Source organism: Phoca vitulina, unplaced genomic scaffold, assembly GCF_004348235.1.
Source record: "Phoca vitulina isolate PV1807 unplaced genomic scaffold, GSC_HSeal_1.0 scaffold47, whole genome shotgun sequence".
Taxonomy (NCBI): Eukaryota; Metazoa; Chordata; class Mammalia; order Carnivora; family Phocidae; genus Phoca; species Phoca vitulina.
Window position 1 is genome coordinate 1,951,018 of NW_022589750.1, and position 19,773 is coordinate 1,970,790.

At 59.4% G+C, this 19,773-nt stretch overlaps 4 protein-coding genes across 9 annotated transcripts in view; 3 read left to right on the forward strand and 1 right to left on the reverse strand.

Moving 5' to 3' along the window:
• The window catches only part of LOC116649185 (arachidonate 12-lipoxygenase, epidermal-type-like), a 99,444-nt gene extending 86,097 nt beyond the window's left edge, over positions 1–13,347 (reverse strand). For all 3 annotated transcript variants that reach the window (XR_004302638.1, XR_004302639.1, XM_032431738.1), the window contains exons 1-3: positions 13,208–13,347; positions 11,256–11,336; positions 10,980–11,086 (exon numbers count right to left, since the gene is read on the reverse strand). The gene's annotated coding sequence lies outside the window, so the exon portion shown is untranslated. The remainder of the gene's footprint in view (positions 1–10,979; positions 11,087–11,255; positions 11,337–13,207) is intronic.
• Positions 47–11,627, forward strand: LOC116649184 (arachidonate 12-lipoxygenase, 12S-type). Its single transcript, XM_032431737.1, has 14 exons — positions 47–232; positions 731–932; positions 2,062–2,143; positions 2,246–2,368; positions 2,483–2,586; positions 3,054–3,214; positions 3,994–4,137; positions 4,940–5,149; positions 7,650–7,736; positions 7,960–8,129; positions 8,615–8,736; positions 10,931–11,031; positions 11,153–11,323; positions 11,448–11,627. The coding sequence occupies exons 1-14, from the start codon at positions 98–100 to the stop codon at positions 11,625–11,627; spliced, it is 1,992 nt and encodes a 663-aa protein (XP_032287628.1). The 5' UTR covers positions 47–97.
• A 245-nt stretch (positions 13,348–13,592) lies between the features above and the next one.
• On the forward strand, positions 13,593–15,335 carry RNASEK (ribonuclease K). The gene is made up of 3 exons (XM_032431670.1): positions 13,593–13,838; positions 14,524–14,600; positions 15,008–15,335. Exons 1-3 carry the CDS (start codon positions 13,593–13,595, stop codon positions 15,147–15,149), a joined length of 465 nt encoding a protein of 154 aa, XP_032287561.1. The 3' UTR covers positions 15,150–15,335.
• A 225-nt stretch (positions 15,336–15,560) lies between these two features.
• Positions 15,561–18,541, forward strand: CUNH17orf49 (chromosome unknown C17orf49 homolog). 4 transcript variants are annotated; one of them, XM_032431839.1, is made up of 6 exons: positions 15,561–15,673; positions 15,872–15,966; positions 16,512–16,613; positions 17,283–17,473; positions 17,705–17,809; positions 18,038–18,538. In XM_032431839.1, the coding sequence occupies exons 1-6, from the start codon at positions 15,653–15,655 to the stop codon at positions 18,040–18,042; spliced, it is 519 nt and encodes a 172-aa protein (XP_032287730.1). In that variant the 5' UTR covers positions 15,561–15,652; the 3' UTR covers positions 18,043–18,538. The 4 variants fall into 4 exon arrangements, with proteins under 4 accessions (XP_032287730.1, XP_032287729.1, XP_032287732.1 ...); XM_032431838.1 differs by having other exon boundaries at positions 18,034–18,296; XM_032431841.1 differs by lacking the exon at positions 16,512–16,613 and having other exon boundaries at positions 18,038–18,541.
• The last annotated feature ends 1,232 nt before the right edge of the window (positions 18,542–19,773 follow it).

The window sequence follows — 19,773 nt, forward strand, 5'->3', positions numbered from 1 at the left end:
CGCAACTACCCGAAGGTCCCCGACAGCCGCCGGCGGCCCCGGACGATCCCCGCCGGCACGCAGCAGCCGGCTCCCGCGCCCGAGCTGCCGGGGCGCCATGGGCCGCTACCGCATCCGCGTGGCCACCGGGGCCTGGCTCTTCTCGGGGTCGCACAACCGCGTGCAGCTGTGGCTGGTCGGGGCGTGCGGGGAGGCGGAGCTGCAGCTGGAGCTGCGGCCGGCGCGGGGCCAGGTCAGCGGCCCGGACCGGGGACCCCCGACCTCGGTCCGGCCTGGGCTCGCGGCGGGAGGGCGGCGGGGTCGCGGGCGGCCGGGGGACGAGGGACACAGCGCGAGCGCGCCGCCGGGGATTTGCGGGGGCGGGGAGAGGATCCGGAGCCAGGGCCCGGCCTGGCCCCCAGCCCTCCTCCCTTCCGACCTGGTCCTCGCAGCCTCCACCGCTTCCCTAAGTGACCCCAGGGCCAGTGTCAGTGCGGGGTCAGCGGTCCGGCCAGGGGCTGCTCAGAGGGTGCGGGCGCGGGGACAGCTCAGGGACGGACCAAGGTCGGTGACGTCGTGCCCCGCGCTCCCTCGTCCTCCCCAGGCCCCGCGGCTCAGGTGCCCGGAGCAGGGAACAGAGGTCTCTGGAGGCCTTGGGCAGCGGAGGCTCCGCAAAGGCGCCCCCAACTCGAACTAAAACGGCCTCTCCTGGGTCCCTGCTGCTAAGTGTCGCGGGTTGTGGTCCTCACAGGAGGAGGAATTTGATCGCGACGTTCCCAAGGACTTGGGGCCCCTGCAGTTCGTGAAGCTGCGCAAACACCACTCCCTGGTGGACGACGCGTGGTTCTGCGACCTCATCACGGTGCGGGGCCCGGGTGCCTGCGAGGAGGCCGCCTTCCCCTGCTACCGCTGGGTGCAGGGCCAGGGCGTGCTGAGCCTGCCCGAGGGCACCGGTGAGGGTTGGGGGGGCGGGGACGCAGGGGCGGCGACCGGGCAACCGCGGGTGGAGTGGGGGTCCGGGCTGGGGAAAGTGGGTGTTGGGCAGATGAGGACAAGACAGGGATCAGGGCAACGTTCTACAGTCCCGAAGTTACACCCAGGATAACGGGCTCCAGGGAGCCTGGAAAGGAAGCACGGGATCTGCAGCCGCCCTCTTTCAAGGAGGGGACGGGCCTGGGGGTCACAGCAATGATGGAAAATGGGAGATCAAAGAGACTGGAAAGGAGATCTGTGTGTGGCCACACAAGTGAGGGCGGGGACTGTAAGGGCTGCACGTGCAGCAGGAGATGGGGACCCCTGAGCAGGTGGCAGCGAAGGAGGATAAACGGTATGAGCCATGAGCCCGAGAGCCGGTCTGGTTGGGAAAGCGTGAAAGACGACTGTGAGGGCCAGGGAGCACCCCAACAGCGGGGTGTGGACGAAGGAGGACAGACAATACAGAATTTGTTACCATGGGAAACAAGAGATGAATCCAGAGACAAACGAGAGCAAGGACAAGTAAGGATGGAAACGTGGAAGATACGACTTTGACACAAGCAAGTATGGGCACAGAGAAGAGCAGGAACACGTCCACAAGGATGGACTATGATGGGAAGTCTAAGGAAGGTGAGCTCAGGGAACGACGGCAAACACAGCTGTTCCTTAGCAGCTTTTGAGGACAGTGGAAGGTGTAACAGGTGAGGTCCAAGACGTGAAATTAAGCGAAGCAATATGTGGTACAAATAGGTGTGGTCACATGGGTGATTAAGATTTTATCAGCTTAATGAAGGTGATTAATCCAACCATAGCTATTGATGGAATCGGATCAGGTAGGGAAAGACAAATTAGGGAACAAGAAAGGGTGACAAATGGGGTTTTTGTCTCAAGGCAAGGGATGAGAGCTGAGATGAGTGAACCCAGGAATGCCAAGCTGGCAAAGGTGGGATGCGTGTGTCTGGGCGATCGATGGCGTGAGGCACAGCGAGAGCAAGAGAGCAGGACTGAGCACTCGGGCTCTGAGCAGGAGAAGAAGGAAGAGGACATGCAGGGGAGAGCACAGGAGCACACAAAGCTGTGCGGTCAATCATCTTAATGTCCCCCCAGCACGCCTGGCAGGAGACAATGCCCTGGACGTGTTCCAGAAGCATCGAGAGAAAGAACTGAAGGAAAGACAAAAGTTGTACTGGTGAGCACTGGCCCGCGAGCCCCCCAACAGTCCCCCCTTCCCTGGCCCCGCCCCCCTTGCTGACCTACACACCCTCCCTGAAGCCTGGTCCCCATCTCCTAGCTGGGACACCTGGAAGGAGGGGTTACCCCTGACCATAGCTGCCGGGTGTCAGGACGATCTGCCTCCAAACATGAGATTCCATGAGGACAAGAGGCTGGACTTCGAGTGGGCACTGAAGGCGGGGTGAGGAAAAGCCTGGGGCTCAGAGTGGATGAGGGCCGGGAGGTCCAAGAACGGTGGTGATGAGTGAGGCGCTGAGGGGTCAGCGACTGGGTCACGTCTCCACGCTTGTCCTAGGGCGCTAGAGATGGTCCTCAAACGTGTTTACACCCTCCTGAGCTCCTGGAATCGCCTGGAGGATTTTGATCAGATCTTCTGGGGCCAGAGGAGCGCCCTGGCTGGTCAGTGATTCCCCCAGGCCCCTATACATTCCCGAGGGCCCCTCTTTTTTTTTTTTTTTTTTTTTTTAAGATTTTATTTATATTTATGTGAGAGAGAGAGAGAGAGAGAGACAGAGGCAGAGGGAGAAGCAGGCTCCCCGCGGAGCAGGGAGCCCGATGCGGGACTCGATCCCAGGACCCTGGGATCACGACCTGAGCCGAAGGCAGACGCTTAACCGACTGAGCCACCCAGGCGTCCCCCCGAGGGCCCCTCTTGACAACCCGACCTTCACACCCCAGAGTCCCCCACGACTCCTTCCCAGCTGAGGCCTTAGGAGGCCTGATCATCTCACAGCGGCCTCCAGAATGCAAAGCCAGGGTCTGGAGACAGGGCGCTTGCGTGCCAGAACCGCTGGGGGAGGGCCTGGAGGAGAGGGACCTCCGGGTGGTGGTAAATGCCCACTCCTACATCCCACCTGACCCCACAGAGAAGGTCCACCAGTGCTGGCGGGACGATGAGCTTTTTGGCTACCAGTTCCTCAATGGCGCCAACCCCATGCTGTTGAGACGCTCCACCTCTCTGCCCTCCCGGCTCGTGCTGCCCCCCGGGCTGGAGGCGCTGGGGGCCCAGCTGGAGAGAGAGCTCCAGGTACTTCCTCCCACCCTGCGTGGTTCCCCTTGGCCGTGTGGGGAGGGACCAAAGATGAGTCAGGGGAAGGGAGGCTGTGGTCACCCACTGTGCCTGGCTGCAGAGTCCCGTGCTGGAAAAACCTACGGATGACAAAGCGCGTAGGGGAAACTATGAGGAGCTCCCAGGATGCAGGGCAACGGGAGGAGTTCCCAGCGCCCAGGTGGGGCCAGCGACATCAGCAGGGACAATGACATTCGCTGGCTGCTGTGTACTCCCAGCACCAGCATCCTGGGCAGGGCGAAAGGTGAAGGAGGCGCCATCAGGGGTGGAGACCAGGGAGGTCTCCTAGGTTCAGAAGAGAGAAGCCAGGTGTGAGCGCACACAGGTGTGTGCTGGGCTCGGTGGCAGCAGCAGTGAGGGGCCCTGTGGGGGTTCCTCGGCAGGACAGCAGAGGTTTGGACAGGCAGTGAAAGAGCTCAGTTTGCTGGCGGGGGGACACAGGCAGCAGACCATGGAGGGATGATGGCGAGGGGTTCAGGACAGCTTCCGGGACCTGCACGACAGACGGGACTCTACACAGGCCCGGTTCCGAACCCAGATCTGCTCCCGCACATGCTGTGCTGTTTGCTCACGTCTATAAAATGAGAGGCATTGGACCAAATGCTCCAGTCCCGCCAAGAGGACACTGGTACCAACACGGGATGAGGACAAGAAGCTAGCTAAACGTGTCCCCCTTTGCCCTGGCCCTGGAGGCGTGCTTTCAACTCTAACCATGGGCACATTCCTCCTCTCCCCAGAACGGTTCCCTGTTTGAGGCTGACTTCATCCTGCTGGATGGAATTCCAGCCAACGTGATCCGGGGCGAGAAGCAGTACCTGGCCGCCCCCCTCGTCCTGCTGAGGATGACACCCAATGGGAAGCTGCTGCCCGTGGTCATCCAGGTGAGGTGCCCTGGGCACCCCCCGCCCCACACCGCTCTCTGTGCCCCAACCTCTGCTCCCGGGGATCCAGCCCCCTGCTGCTTGGCTCCCAAACTCCATCATCATACAGTGAGACCTGTCTCCTGTCACTCTGTTTGCTTGCAGTCTGCTTTCCCCTGACTCACCCAACTGGAAGTTCTTGTTCTGCTCAAGAGTCATAATGGCCTTTTGGAGTCTCACCCTGTACCCACTGGTTCTCAAACTTTAGAGGGCATCGCAATCACCGAAGGGCTCGTTAGCATATGCGGCTGGGTCCCACCGCCAGACTTTCTGATTCAGTAGGTCTGGGGTGGGGACTGAGCATGTGCATTCCTAGCAAGCCCCAAAGCGATGCTGCTGCTCGCTTGGGAACACATTTGGAGAAACACTCTAACCCCCCTGGAGCCTCGGACTCCAAACACCCACCTTCTGATGAATACCCTTTCGCCCATGGCTCTCAGCAGTTACAAGTACTGTCCCGTCTCACCCGTCCAGCTTCCGTCTCCCACTGCCCACCCTTGCTTGGACCCCGTCCTGTTTCTCCCAGCCACTTGCAGCATCTCTTCCCTGGAGCCCCCGCTTTGACGCTCCTGCCTTCGGCCCCTCCATCAGGGCGCTGGCGAGAGGCAGGGTGTAAGAAGGCCTCAGTTCTCCTCCTGGATTGTAACCTCCCGGGGAGCAACAATCTTCCTCACCCATCCGCTGTCCCCCGTGCCCCCGAATGCTGAGCAGAAGGTCACACGTAAAGCAGAAGTTCAATAACGGCTTGATTTCATGTTTGCAGATCCAGCCTCCCAGCCCCAGCACCCCCACCCCCCAGCTGTTCCTGCCCTCAGATCCCCCGTTCGCCTGGCTCCTGGCAAAGGCCTGGGTCCGAAATGCCGACTTCCAACTGCACCAGCTCCAGTATCATCTGCTGAACACTCACCTGGTGGCCGAGGTCATTGCTGTGGCCACCATGAGGCGCCTCCCGGGGCTGCACCCTATCTTCAAGGTACATGCTCTACCCTCCGTGTCCCCATTCAGACCCCAGGGAGAGAGGAAAGAGCCCAAGAGCAAACGATACGGCAACAGCAAAAAATGTTTCTATCAGTTTGCGAAAGCAAGAGGGGGAGTCGAGAAGTAAGACTGTCTACCCCCGAAACTTGTATCTTCATTCAGTTGAGTCATTTAGCGTTCCTTCAGGACATCTTCCTGAAGGAGCCCTCTGAAATCCTCAGAGAGCTGCCGACCTGGCAAATGGCGTGGAGTCCAGCGGGAATGTTGTCAGTGAGACAACAGCCTTGTTCCTGCCTTAGGAGCTTCTCTACGTAGCCAGGAGGGCAAGTAATACCCCTGAGAAACATCCAGAGACCAGTATCTGGAGCTAGAAATCACAACACAAACATCATAGAACTGATGGAGAATGTTCTACCCCAACCGAGGAGTTTGCCAAGTAGGAACAGATCAAAAGGCAAGGGGAACAACCCAGCAGGCTACTTAGACCTGCCCGGGAGACAGGTGGAGAAAGACATGCATCGGCAAGGTGGTGATTTGGATGAAAAGGAAAAAGAAATCAAAGACTTGGTTGGGGGGGCGGGGAGGGGGCGACAGCAGCTGCAGCGTGCCCGGTATCAGACCGGAGAAAGAAGGGCCAGAGGTCCACAGGGTGGGAGTGTTGTAATGACCTAGAAATATTGAAATTTGATAAAAGAGTGAGTTGAGTATCCATTGCTAGGCAGAAGGCAGCAAAATAAGACTTGTAGTTGCGTACAAATGTTGTCAACGTCTTGACGACACTTCAGGTAGAGGGACACGGCAGAGAAGGGACAAACCCGGGGTAACTGTCAGAAACAGCACACTCGGGAGGAGAGCCAGGCCGGAAGCAAAGACGAGGGCTTCCGTCTCAGGTGCAAGGAGTTGAAATGTTGGCAAGATATGCACATGAGTTTCAGCTGGGGGGTTTCAGCTGGAGGCTTCCCGACCCCCCGCCCCCAGCCTGGCCACTAGGAGCTGTGGCTTCTCTGAGTCGAGGAGAACACAGACCAGATGGAGACCAGTGTGCGCCACAGAATCGTGGATCCTATAGCTCTCGGGGCGCTCCCGCGTCACCATCTTTTGCTCTTCAGGAATAGACTGGGCTTCTATTCGTGCTCACGATCCCCCGTCATCAGGTCAGCCCTGTCCCCACCTCTGTCAACTTGGTCCCGTGGCGGACGGCTGGGCTGTTAGCAGTCCTACGGAGAGCGAAGGCTGCTGTATCACAAAGGCTCCGCGCGCAGGCAGGCTCTGGATTCGGATGCTGGGGAGCGAATCCGGAATCCTGACCTCCTCCCAGATGCACGCTCAGGGCCCTCCTCTCTAAATGGGGACAACGGGAGCTCCACGGTGGGGTCATGAAAGGACAGAACAACAAAGCATGACAGCATGACACCAGCTAAAAGCTACAAACTCCTCAGTTCTTGCAGTGACCACTCCCGTTTTTAGGGGTTGTTTGTGCTCAGGTATCTGCTCTGCTCCCGTGGACTTGGCTTTCTAGGACACTCGGCGTCTTTCAGGGACTTTCTTTCGGGAACTTTCTGAAAAGTTTCAGACCGATGGGAGCTGCCTTCGTATCCTGACCCCAGAGGCACCGCTCGGGTCCTTCCCCGTGCGCAGCACCTACACCTCAGATAAATACCAACACCGCACGACACCTGCACGTACACTGGGTGCAAACGAGACAGAACGGTCTGAGGTCAAAGAAGTGCCTGTGAGGATCAGATGGCCTTCTTTAATAGCTAAGAAAAGGCTATTTGTTAAAGCTACTAAAAATAGAGGCACCTAACCGCCCAGCTGGGGGGGGGAGGCAGGTCTGACAACAGCCCCTCCCTCTGCTGTGTCAGCAGGTGGCTCGGTAGGGCCCCTCTGGGGACTCACGGCACCCACCCCCAAAAGGCACCTCGCACCCCCACCCCCACAGGGAAGCGGCCAGAGGATGGACATGGGGCTTTGCTAGCGAGCAGAGAGGCTGGTTTCAGCTGTGAGGATGTGAAGGACAGAAGCATAAAAGTAGATAAAAAGGGGCTGATTCGACACCAACGCTCGAGGTGGGAATAAAGATAAATGGTAACAGGTCCAGAATGAGGGGCTCCGTGGGTGCTCGACGGTCTGCACACTGCGGCCCCCAAGATGGGAGACCCCGTTATGACCCCCAGTCGACAGATGAGGTGAGAGATGGGAGATGACACAGATTAATACTTGGAGGGTCCATGACCCTGGACAAGCTGCAAAGTGAGTGCCGAAGCATAGACTGAAACGCGGGTCGGTCTGGCGCCAGAGCCTGCCGCGCTGGGCAGTAAGAGGCGGGAGAGGGAGTGATGGCAGTGACTGGAGCGGCAGCAGACCGGCCTGGCCAGGCGGGGGCAGCGAGGAAAGCCCCCTGAGGGGAGAGGGCCGCCAGGCTGGGCGCCACGCCCCATGACGAAGGACCCACGTGGCCTCCATAACCACCCCCCCAACCTCCTCCACCCCAGCTCCTGATCCCGCACATCCGCTACACCATGGAGATCAACACCCGGGCCAGATCCCAGCTCATCTCAGAAGGAGGAATATTTGATAAGGTGAGGCGGTAATAGGGCGCTGCGGGGCGGGGCTGCTCATCACCCAGCTCTCCGTGACCTCCTGCCACTTTCAGGATCCCAGAGCGACCTGGGGGAACGTCCTGGCCCTTAAACCCATGAGCCTGTCCCTTCCCACCCATGTCTAGAAATATGCAACCCCACCTCTGAGCCCCTTACACTCCGCTCCGTCCTGTCCCTCACGGCCTCTCCTCTGTCGTGGCAGGCGGTGAGCACCGGCGGAGGGGGCCACTTGCAGTTGCTGCGTCGGGCCATGGCTCAGCTGACCTACCGCTCCCTCTGTCCTCCTGACGACCTGGCTGACCGTGGCCTGCTGGGAATCCCAAGTGCCCTCTACGCCCATGATGCTTTACGGCTCTGGGGGATCACTGCCCGGTGGGTGAGGGTGACAGATGACGAAGGGAGCCTCGCCGGGGCGGGGGAGAGCGGGGCTCCGGCCTGAGGTCAGCATGGGGCCAGACCCCACATGGAACCAAGAAGGGCCAGACAAGAGGAGCAAGAGCTCAGCCCTGGGGCGACAAGGGAGAGTCAGGAGCACTGGGGAAGGGTCTGAAGATGGGCAGCTGAGACCGGAAGGGCGGGTAGGTAAAGCTGTGGGTGGGCAAACCACGGGGCCTGGCGGGGTCAGGGAGCTTGTCAGGAAGAATGCCTTTCAGCCACGGGTCCGGAATTCCTAAAACGAATTCTTAAACTGTTTCCTTCCTTTCTAAACTAGTGTTTAGAAAGAGCTAGGGAATGTCCCCAGAGACCAGTCTTGTAAGATCTGTCCCCAGACACAGTGGGAGTCAGCCGGGCAGAGGCCCAGGAGAGGAGCAGAGGTTCTTCTCTCAGGAAGCTCACCCCCTTCCCCCTCTGGGCAGGTACGTGGAGGGCATCGTCCACCTCTTCTACCACAGGGATGACATCGTGAGAGGGGACCTGGAACTGCAGGCCTGGTGTCGGGAGATCACTGAGGTGGGGCTGTGCCAGGCCCAGGACCGAGGTAGGATCCCTCCCCGGGGACAGGAGCCCCTGGGACACTCTGCCCAGAGCCCCTTCTCAGTCCTGCCCCTCTAGGTTCAGGACCCTAACCCCTCATCACACCCCCCTCTTCAGCCACGCAGGAAGCATCTGAATCCCATTCCCACCTCTTAAGACTCAAGGCAATTCTAGATACCAGGGGGTTGCCCTCCTCAGAGACCCTGGCCGCCAACCTCTACTGTCATCCCCGAGCCCCAGGCACAGATGGCCCTCATCGGCCACAGCATGGAGCCCAGTAAGACCAGAACCACAGCCAGGGAGGGATCTGCCCAGGCCCTGCTGGGGCTCCTGTTCTCCTCACGGTTGTCTGTTTTCCCGCGTGAGGACAGAGATACACGGGAAGAGCTTCCTGCAAAGCCCATCGTGTCCCACGCTGCTTGCCCTCCCTGCCCCTCCTGCCTGCTACTGTCCAGCACACACACTGTTCTGGGCGCACTGCACACGTCCCACGCTGCCCAGGCACGTCCCGTGCAAACTCAGCACCGTACGTCCTCTGGCCCCAACTGGGACCATGCGCACGGCCCCTCGGGGCCACATTTCTGGGGCCAGTCCGGCCTCCCCTCCCCTCGGCTAGGACCTAGCCACCACACGGAGCACCCCCGCCTGCATTCTAACCTCCGGGGAAGGAACAGCCTTTCTCGAGCCCTTGCTAGGTTTGTCCTCCCCTCTCCAGCACACACGGGCCAGCAGGGATGGCTTTTTAGATCCTTCTAGGGGTACTGCCCCTCACACGTCACACTGCACCTCTGCCTCCGCGGGGTAACTCCAGACGTTTACTGGGGGGAGCCACTAACGGCCAGGCCCCAGGGACGCGGCCAGCAACAAACCAACACCTGCACTCACCCTTCCGGGCCCAAACTTTGTCTTGGAGACCTCAGAACTGTCCCTTAGGTCCCCCAGGCCCCCGGAAGATCCTTCTTCCTCTCCCTCCCTGCTCCTCTTCTCCCCAACCACTCTCTATATTTGGAAAACAAAAATAAACATTCACATGTCAGCTTTAATCTCCACCAACTGCCTCTCATCCTCTCTTCCTCCACCCGCCTCGGTTCTCATCGCACACTTTGCCTAATTTTCCCAACAGCCTTTTTAGAGGAAATGTGCTAAAATTAAAAATAGCTTGCGAGTGGCAGTCAGGAACCCGAGTTCAAGGACACCTCTGCCTTTTCCCGACTATGCAATCCTGACAAGCGGTTTTATCTCTCTGGGCTTTGATTTTGTTTTTAATTTACAGAAACGGGGTGATTATATTTGTTCCTCTTAACCGACAGGATCAGTGGTTCCGAGGCACCACCTCCACTGTAGAATCAGGGGCCCGAGATAACCTTTGTGGAAAGCCTCTCTCGGCTGTGATACTATAAACACCCGACCTCTCCCGTTCCTCACTTTATAATTCAGGCCTTTACAATCCCCTGTTCGGGAATAGGAGGAAGCGTCTCTAAATTCTTAACCGCTTTTTGAGGCAGAAGATACTCGATCACTCAGACCTTTTCAGCCCCCAACCCTTCCATAATGACAGTAATTATTATTTACCAAGTATTTGTTATGGACCAGGTGATTTCAATACATTATCTCGTTTATAAGGTAGGAATCACCCACATTTTACAGGCGAAGAAATGGAAGTTCAGAGAGGTTAAGTAATCAGCCTAAGACACCCAGATTATATTGCTTGAACCTGAACTGAAACCTAGGTCTAACGCAAATACATTTGAATAAATAAACAAATGGACAGACACCCATCAATGCCGAAATACAGTTGATCCTCCAACAGTGCGGGGGGGGGGGGGGGGGGAGGAGGTGTTTAGGGGCACCAACCCTTCCCCACACCACCGAGCAGTCAAAAACCTGCTCATAGCTTTTGACTCCCCAAAAACTTAACTACTAAGAGTCTACTGTTGACCAGAAACCTTCCCAATAACATAATCAATTCACCCCTATCTTGTGTGCCATATGCATTATAAACTATATTCTAACAGTCTAGATAAAATATGAAAAAAATTATAAGGAAGAGAAAATACATTTATGTACCATACCATAAGAAACCCACACCTAAATGGACCCGTGCAGCGCGAACCCGACTGGTATAGACATCCCAAGACATCCACCTTCCTCTCTCTCCTCTCATGCTGCAGCCCCTAAATCCCGTTCCTCTCTGCCAGGTTTCCCCATCTCCTTCCAGTCCCAGAAGCAACTCTGCCATTTCCTCACCATGTGTGTCTTCACATGCACTGCTCAGCACGGGGCCATCAACCAGGGCCAGGTATGACAGCCGGAAGCCCAGGTCCCTGAAGGCAAGTGTATGCACCTTGGGATGCCTAAGGGAAAGACAGGGGTTCAAAGCATAAGTATCAGGATCCTAGGGTTGCCGTTTCTTCCCCCAGCTGGACTGGTATGCCTGGGTCCCTAATGCCCCATGCACAATGCGGATGCCCCCACCCACCACCAAGGAAGATGTAACAATGACCACGGTGATGGGCTCATTACCTGATGTCCGACAGGCCTGTCTTCAGATGACCATCACATGGCATCTGGGGCGCCGCCAGCCAGACATGGTAAGAGGGGACTCTGGGAAAAGGGAAAAACTACAGTTGGAAGGGCGACATCGGAGTGAGGGGCTAGGCGCTCCAGGCTTCTGCCTCTGGACTAGAAACTGATGGATCCTTTGTCCTTTCCTAGGTGCCTCTGGGGCATCACAAAGAAAAATATTTCTCAAGCCCCAAGGCCAAGGCTGTATTAAACCAATTCCAAACGGATTTGGAAAGCCTAGAAAGAGAGATTACAGCCCGGAATGAGCAACTCGACCTGCCCTATGACTACCTGAAGCCCAGCCGCATAGAGAACAGTGTCACCATCTGAGGCCTGCAGCACCCCCACCTGCAAGACTTAGAGCAGCTCCGGTACTAACATTTCCATCTGGAATGTCATGGTTTCCAAAGGCTCTGCTGCTGAAGCTCTATTTTCTCCCCCAACTAAATCCCCTACGTCAGTATCCCACTCGCCCAGGGGGTGGGCAGCAAACCTTTCCTGTAAAGGGCCAGGTTAATAAATATTTTAGGCTTTGTAGGCTGCACGGTCTCTGTCACAACTACTTTAACTTCCCCGATAGAGCACAAAAGCAGCCACAGACGATATGTAAGTGAATGAGTGTGACCGTGTTCCCGTAAAACTTATGAGCAGTGAAATAGGAACTGCACGTGTCACAAAATACTCTCCTTTTGCGTTGGTCAACGGTTTAAAAATGCAAAGAGAATCTGTGCTTTGCTAGAGGGACAGGCATAGGCTGTGGGCTGGATCTGACCGTCAGGAGCAGTATTCGCACCAGGCTACCCCGCACTAGCCTGAGGCACTGACCCTACTTGCCAAACATCCAGAGAATGCTCTGAGGTGGGACGGGGAAGATTAATGGCATAAATCAACTACCTCAACTAATTATCCCTTCCCAGGAGCTAAACTTCCTGCACCGGTGGCCAACCTAAAACTTCCTGACTCTCAGCCTTGGCAACGTTCCCACCACCCCACTCCCCTTATTCACACACCAACCCCAAAAGTAGTCCAGTGAGAGTGGTGCTCCTGGGCAGAACAGAAACCTGCCATCCCAGGATGGCTTCCTTCCCCCGGCAGTCTCAAGCAAACGAGACATGAAATTCGTGTCCCAACCCCTTTCCCACCCCTGTAGTAGTTTCCTGGGGTCTATAGGTGTTTCCCTGGATCCAAGTTCTCTGTCACAACCTGTTTAAGAACGATATGCATAAAATAAATGGGGGGGAAATGCCACAAAGTTATGTTCATCGCTGACAGTGTCTCTTTGTGTGGTTCTGGGGTCTTGGGATTCAAACGGCCCCTCTCGATTATGCTGCGATCATTGTCCTCACCAGAACGTGTACAACAAGCTCGGTGCAAAACTGTGTTCTTCAAACACCCTATTTCCCTAAATAATTATTACAAAGCTGCCTCTCACCGGTGAAGTGCACAAACTTTTTTCTTTGCAGAGGGTGACCTATTCGTATTTTTTTTAAAGTCTTGTACCCTCCCTTATTCAAAGGACCTGTGACCGGTCTCCCCGGTTCACAACAGGGAGGCAAAGTGACATCTTTGTGTACTCACTCCTCTCGCCGACACAGTTAGCAAGACCGCTCACCCTCGCAACTTGTTCACACTGGGTCGCCCCCCCCCCCCGCCCTGCACTTCTCCCAGCGCCCGCATTTTTCCCGGATTCGGCCTCCAAAACGATCGAGCCTTCTACGTTTGGTAACAAAATGTTACTCCCGGTGCTAGGGGCCCGTGGCGATTTCAAAGCGTCTGACCACGGCTGCGCGCTCGGCCTCGGGAAGGGGCTCCCCCTCTCCCTGGGTCGGGAAGCCTCTGTTTCCAGCAGGCAGGAAAGGACAGGAGACAGGGGCGTTCTTTCTCGCTGGACATCTGCATGTCTCACTTACCAGGCCCCCATCACAGGCCACCACCCGAAACTAAGGTATCGGAGGGGAAAGTGGCTAGTTCCGATCCTCCGCACCTAAGAGCCCATCGCCAGGGTAACCAGAAGGCCGCCAGACCTCCGCCCTCCCTAGGCCCGGCTACTGCGGGTTCTTCGTCACCTGACTTGCCCGGTCCGCTCACGTGACGTGCTGGATCCTTCCATTCCAGCCTGGGGGGGGGACAAGAAACGGGAGGGGTTTCTCCTGCAATACCGCGCCCCAGCTACATGGGTTCTAAGGGGTGCCTGAGGGGCTGCTTCGGCCTCACCCACCGCCTGCCCCCGCCGGAGATCCGGGGGGACCCGGGGGCGCCCCGCCATCTCCGCCCTGCGTCTCCCCCCCCGGCGCTATGGTTGGGGCCGGAGGCCACGCCCCCTTGGCAGCGCTCCCGGCGGCCGATTCTCCGCGGCGCGAGCCCCCAAGTCCAGCTCGCTCGCCCCGGGCGCATCCGGGCCTTCCTCTCGCCGCCTTCCCGCTCGGTCGGCCCGCAGCTAGGCGATCCCCGACCCCCTTCTTCATGGCGTCGCTTCTGTGCTGTGGGCCCAAGCTGGCCGCCTGCGGCATCGTCCTCAGTGCCTGGGGAGTGATCATGTTGGTGAGGGGACCGCCCGCCGACGGCCGGACAGGGCCCGAGGGGCCCCGGTGTTGGAGGGCTGGGAGGCTGGGAGACTGCGGGCCTTAGAAACTAGCAGCAGGCAGGCCGGAGGGGGTGGCTGATGAGCCGCTGGAGAACGAGACAACGGAGATGGAGAAATGGGGAACTCGAGCGGGGCGGGGGTGGGTGGGGAGCTGGAGCTTGGAACGGGAGCCGCGGCTGGTAAATCTGGAGAGCCCTCAAGGTAGGAGGGAGAAGAGCTGGGTCCTTGAGAGATGCCTGTGCTGAGTGGAGGGCAGTGGGGAAAGGGAGCGCTTGTTCCCGAAATGGGCAGCTGGGGCCTTGTTTCCCCAGGATGACCCGCCCCACTCTAGGAAGAAAACCTCGGAAGTGCTGATTTCCCCTGACCCCTTCCTCCCTGTCCCGTGATAATGACGCCTCTGGAGAGGAGGATAATCTAGCTTGCTCGCTGTTCGTGCCCTTGCACCAGCCAAGTCGTCTCTTTCACCAGCTCCCGCCCTAATCCTGGTGACGGAGTCCGAATCCAGCAGCAGCCACCCCAACCCCAGCTCGTTCTGGTAGCTCCCAGACCCAGACGTTGTGGCAACAGTAGACGTGGGAGGGGCTTAGGGAGTGATCAGGTTGGTGCCTGGGTTCAGCAAACCTGTCCGTTGCCTCTTTTCAGATAATGCTCGGAATCTTTTTCAACGTCCATTCCGCTGTGCTAATCGAGGACGTTCCTTTCACCGAGAAAGATTTTGAGTAAGTAGTCAGGTGGGAGAGGCGGGGCTGGGGGCAGGTGGGAGGTGGCTGAGGCTGTGAATTGTCGGCGGGGGAATTGCGGGTGGCGGGATGCTTGGGCCCCGAAGCCAGAGAACTGAGTGCCAGGAGCTTTTCTCCTTAGCGGCCCTCCTGAACCCACCAGTCCAGATGTGGCTTCTCAGGTATTTTACCTGACTGCCCTGTGCCGCCGTCCCTCTCCCGCCGGGTGGATGCGATCCTAGAACTCACCCCATAGGGTTAGGAAAGGAATAATACGTGTAAACGCGCTTAGGATGGTGCCTGGCACACAGTGCCCAGGAAATGTCGGCCGCTGCGAATGCTTCTGACACTTCTTTACCTAATCCGCGAATGCTTCTAACACTTCTTTACCTAATCCCCACCCCCAGGAAGGACCCTCAGAAAATATATGAACTTTACGAGCGAGTCGGCTACAACTGTTTCATCGCCGCGGGCCTTTACCTCCTCCTCGGAGGCTTCTCGTTCTGCCAAGTTCGGCTCAATAAGCGCAAGGAGTACATGGTGCGCTAGCGCATTGTCGCGTCCCCCCGACCAGCCCCCTCCTCTATTTAAAGACTGTCCCCACGGCGCCCTCGGCGGGACTGCACCCCCGGCTGTCCGGCGCCCGGCCCCCGCGGAGGGAGGCTGGGGCTGGCCGTCCCCTGTCCCTCCACAATAAAGAGAAACTGCGCCCCTGAGCCGTGTGTCTGTGCTTGGGTCCGGGGGCGGGCCCCGGGGCTGGAGAGCGGCCTCCACGCCGCGACTCCCGGCCCGCCGACGGAAGTGGAGTGAAGCCGGGCCGGAAGTGAGGCGGCGTCTTCCCCTCTCGGCCCCCGCTTCGCGGGCGCCGCCGAAGCCGCCGCGGCGGGCGAGGCGGGGAGCGGCCGGCGGGGAGCCAATCGGCTGCGGGCAGGGGCGGGACTTCCTGCGCGGGGTCCGAGGGGCTCGGTCGCCCGGCTCCGTGGTCCCCGGCTAGGCGGCGGCGGCGGCGGCGGCGGCAGCGGCGTCTCCTCCGTGGGGAGGCGCGCAGGGCCATGACGTCAGCGTCCACAAAGGTTCGGCCTCGCTCGCGGACAGCGCTCCCTGGCGGCCGCGGGCGGGCGGCCCCCCACCCCGTGGCCGCGGCGCCGGCTCTTCCGCCCGGGGCGGGGGGCGGGGGGCGGGCGGGAGCCGGGCTGGGGTGGGGCTAGGGGCTCCGGGCGGGACGGCGCGGGGGTGTGCGCCGGCCCCCCGTGACGCCGCCCCGCCCCCAGGTCGGAGAGATCTTCTCGGCGGCGGGCGCCGCCTTCACGAAGCTCGGGGAGCTGACGATGCAGCTGCATCCCGTGGCCGACTCTTCCCCCGCGGGGTACGTGAGCCGGGCGGGCGCGCCGACTCGGTCCCCGCCGCGGACGCTGCGGGGCAGGGACAGGTGGTAGCGCGCCCCGCGCCGGGCACCGCGCAGAGCGGCTGTGAAGGAGCGCTGGTCGCGGGAGGGCCGGCTGCGGCTCCCGCCCCGGACCCGGGCCGCCGCTCTGCCGTGCTGCGAGCCGACCGCAGGGCATGCGGGACGGCCCGAGCGCTGCACGCCGCGGTCGGGGCTCTGCGTGTAAGACCCCCCGCGGGCGGGACTGCTTTCCGCGCGCTCCTTGCGGCAGCTGCCGCACGCTGCTCGGGGACAGGCTTTCCCCTAAGGTGGCTGTCGGGATAGGTGTGTTTGGGGGTCCTCAGGATGCCCACAGGGCGCTAAGAGCTTTTTGCTTTTCTGTGTTTTAAGGAAGCCCTCTTTAGGGACCCACGGACGGGGCCCCAGGGACTGGGGGGAGGAGGCTGGTGGCTGTGGAATGCACAGCCTGTGGGCTGGCCGCACACCCCCCTCTTCCCACTTTCCTGTCCCCCTCTCCCCTCTGACAGTGCCAAGTGGACGGAGACGGAGATAGAGATGCTGAGGGCTGCGGTGAAGCGGTTTGGGGACGATCTTAATCACATCAGCTGTGTCATCAAGGAACGGACAGTGTGAGGGAGGGTGGCCGGCAGAGGAAGGGGGGTGGGCACTCTTCCTCCACACCCACCTGCCATCGTCCTGAGAGCTCCCTTCCAGCTCAGCAAGCGTTCCTAGCTCGCTGCTGGCTGTGTTAGCACCTCCGGGAAGACTAAAAGAATAAGAGTGGGTCAGAAGTTACTGAAATGCTGTGGTAACCAGGACCTTCCAAGAATTTTATTTCGGGTTGCCTGAGATGGCCAACAGTTGAATTTGGTGATGGGAGTTCCCTGGTGGTTTACACAGCTCCTTCAAGATGCTACTGTGGTGTTTCTGGGGATATCGTGACTCTGAACTCGTTGAGCGGGATCCGGTCCTAAGTCTCAGTCTACCTGTGGATAGCCAGGGCTTACCTGGTAGCCTTCCACACCCACACACCTCTCTCCCAGAAGAGAATTAGGATGTGGGCCTTCCCCACTACGCAGTTCAGGGAGTCCACTCTTCACATTCCATCTGCCCTGAGTGTGTGCAAAGCTTCGGGGGAACACGAGAACCCTACCAAAGGTTGGGGCCCTAACCGTGATGCTCATGAAGGGGCTCCCCAGGATTCCTTCAGAGTGGCCCGTTACCCCTGCCCCTCCCCTCCCTTCTTCCCTCAATTGCTCTGATGACTCCCTTCCTAACCTGCTCTCTCTTCTCTTCAGGGCCCAGATAAAGGCCACCGTGAAGCGCAAGGTATACGAAGACTCTGGCATCCCCCTTCCAGCTGAGTCGCCCAAGAAGGGGCCCAAGAAGATGCCGTCTGGTGTCCTGTCCCCTCCTCCAGCTGCCCCTCCACCAAGCAGCTCCAGTGTCCCTGAGGCCGGGGGTCCCCCCGTAAAGAAACAGAAGGCTGGTGAGGGCTGCTGAGTTGCTGCCTGGGGGCTCAAGGTCCCGTCTGAGGTCCAGGGAGAGAACCGGGGGGTGGGTCAAAGAAGGACCAATCTCTTTTCCTTTCCCTGTCAAGGTTCCCGGAGAGGGGCTGAAGTGGCAGAGGGAGGGGGAGCTGGAAGCTTTGGGAAGCTGGGGGGCAGTCGGAGAACCTAGAACCTAGAACCTAGCTTACGCCCCCCCCCCCCCCCCCCAGATGTGACACTCAGTGCTCTGAACGACTCGGACGCCAACAGTGACCTGGTGGATATCGAAGGGCTGGGAGAAACTCCTCCAGCCAAGAAACTCAACTTCGACCAGGGTAGGAGTCCTCCTCCTCCCACTCCCACACCAGCTGAAGTGGTGGGGGAGGGTCTCCACAGGAGCCCCCTCCCTTGTACAGAGGCTTGGGAAGAGAAGGTTCCCCGGTACGCCATGCAGGGGATCGGGTCAGCAAGGAGCCGGGTGCCTGGGGGGAGGTGAGAGTTGTCTTGGAAGCATACTTGGGGCTCGCTCCATCTCGGCCCATTTTGCTTCCTGTTCCAGACAGCCTGACCCTGGATTCTGGCCTTCTCATGACCTCTGCTGACCCTCCTCCGCTCTCTCGCTGAGCCTTCCGCCTCTGACCCCTCTCACTGTTCCCCCTGGACCCGTGGATCGCCCAGGACTCCGAGCAGGCCTGCCGAAGAGAAGGTCAAGGGGCTGCTAGGGCCCCACACCTCGCCGATCCCGTACGCGCATCTGCCCCCAACCCCTCTGACCTCCACCCGATGGACTTTTTTATACAGAAAACAATAAAGATTGCCCTCTCCTCCCGCCTGGTGCCTGCAGCATCGCATGATGGAGCGTGGGGGGCTGCCGCCTGCCTCCTGAGCCCCAGGGCCTCAGCCCCTCACCGCTCTCGCCCCCCTGCCTGGAGCAGCACGGCAAATACTGGCAGGCTCTTCCCAGCGCCAATATTTCTGTGCTGCTAGAGCCGGGGGGGCTGGGGGTGGGCAACAGAGACTCCGCTCCGCTCTCCGAAGGCAGAGCCTAGCTCCCAGGACCTCTGGCAGGCAGTATTCCTGAGGCTGCCCTGGGGATTTTAGAGGGGCTATTTCCAGGGCTTCCAGGACCACCACCACCCCCGCCGCCCCCCACCTCACAGGAAGGCCCAGATGTTTTCTGTGTCGCTTCTCCAGGGTGGCCTCCCGGGGCCAGGCCTCAGCGGTGCCTCCCCCACCCTCGCTCTAACACCACAGTGTGGTTTGGACGTGGCCACAGAGCCGTACAAACCACAGTGTGCTGCTGGGGCGGGAGCAGGACTGGGGTGGCTTGAGAGGAAGGGAGCACAAGATGGTGCCGTGAAGACCCCCACCGCCAAGAGCAGGGACCTAGAAAAGGCTTCGAAGGCAAACGTGGCCCCAAGAAGGGTTGGGGGGGCAACAGGGAACCGGGGCTAGGGGCTGGCAGCCCACTGGAGGGAGAGGGGCCTAAGGGATGAGCTCGCCGTGGGATAAGACTGGAACCATCTTCCCTCCACAGGAACTCTACTCAGGGGATCCCTCGGGTGGGGTCAGAGGCAGAGGAAACGGGGAACAACTGTGGGGGGCCAACAGACTGCCTCCCGACTCAGCAAGGGCAGGGACCCAAGGCTTCCTGTGTCCGTCCCTCCCCTCCCTGGGTCAGAACCCAAGAGAAAGCAAGGAGAGACAGAAGGCCAAGGACAGCAGGGTTGGGAGTTGGCAGTCCAGAGGTGGTGGGGCCGGAACATGGTGGGGAGAGGGGGGCCGGAAGTTGCCCTGGGCCCTGGGCCTGCCACAAGATGGAGGCCAAAGGCAGGAAATGGAGGCCAGGGGGAAAGGGGAGCAGCAGGGCCCAGGAAGAGGGCTGTCTGGACCTGGGGGCCAGGTACTCAACCTCCAGCACTGCTCCCACTCCCCACTGCCCCCCAGGACCCACGCCCGGACCCCCCGCGACGACCCCCATCAGCCCATCCACCAGGCCCAGGAAGGCGGGCCCACCCCAGAAAGCCACGTTTAAGCTGAGACAAACATGCCTCTCCCCACCCCCACCCTAGGCCTTCCCTCAGCCTTTTCCTCCTGTCCAGGACATGATTTGTAAAAGCACCCCACAGAAGGCAAAATCCAAGGGCCAAAATCCCTTCCACAAATCAAAATAACATCCTCTGCAACCCAAAAGTTTTCCTCCTACCTCCCATTCCATCCGCTACCACCCCCCTTCCGACACACCCCCCAAAACTCTTAGCAATCAGAAAGATCTAAGATGGTGGGTGTAAGCAGTCTT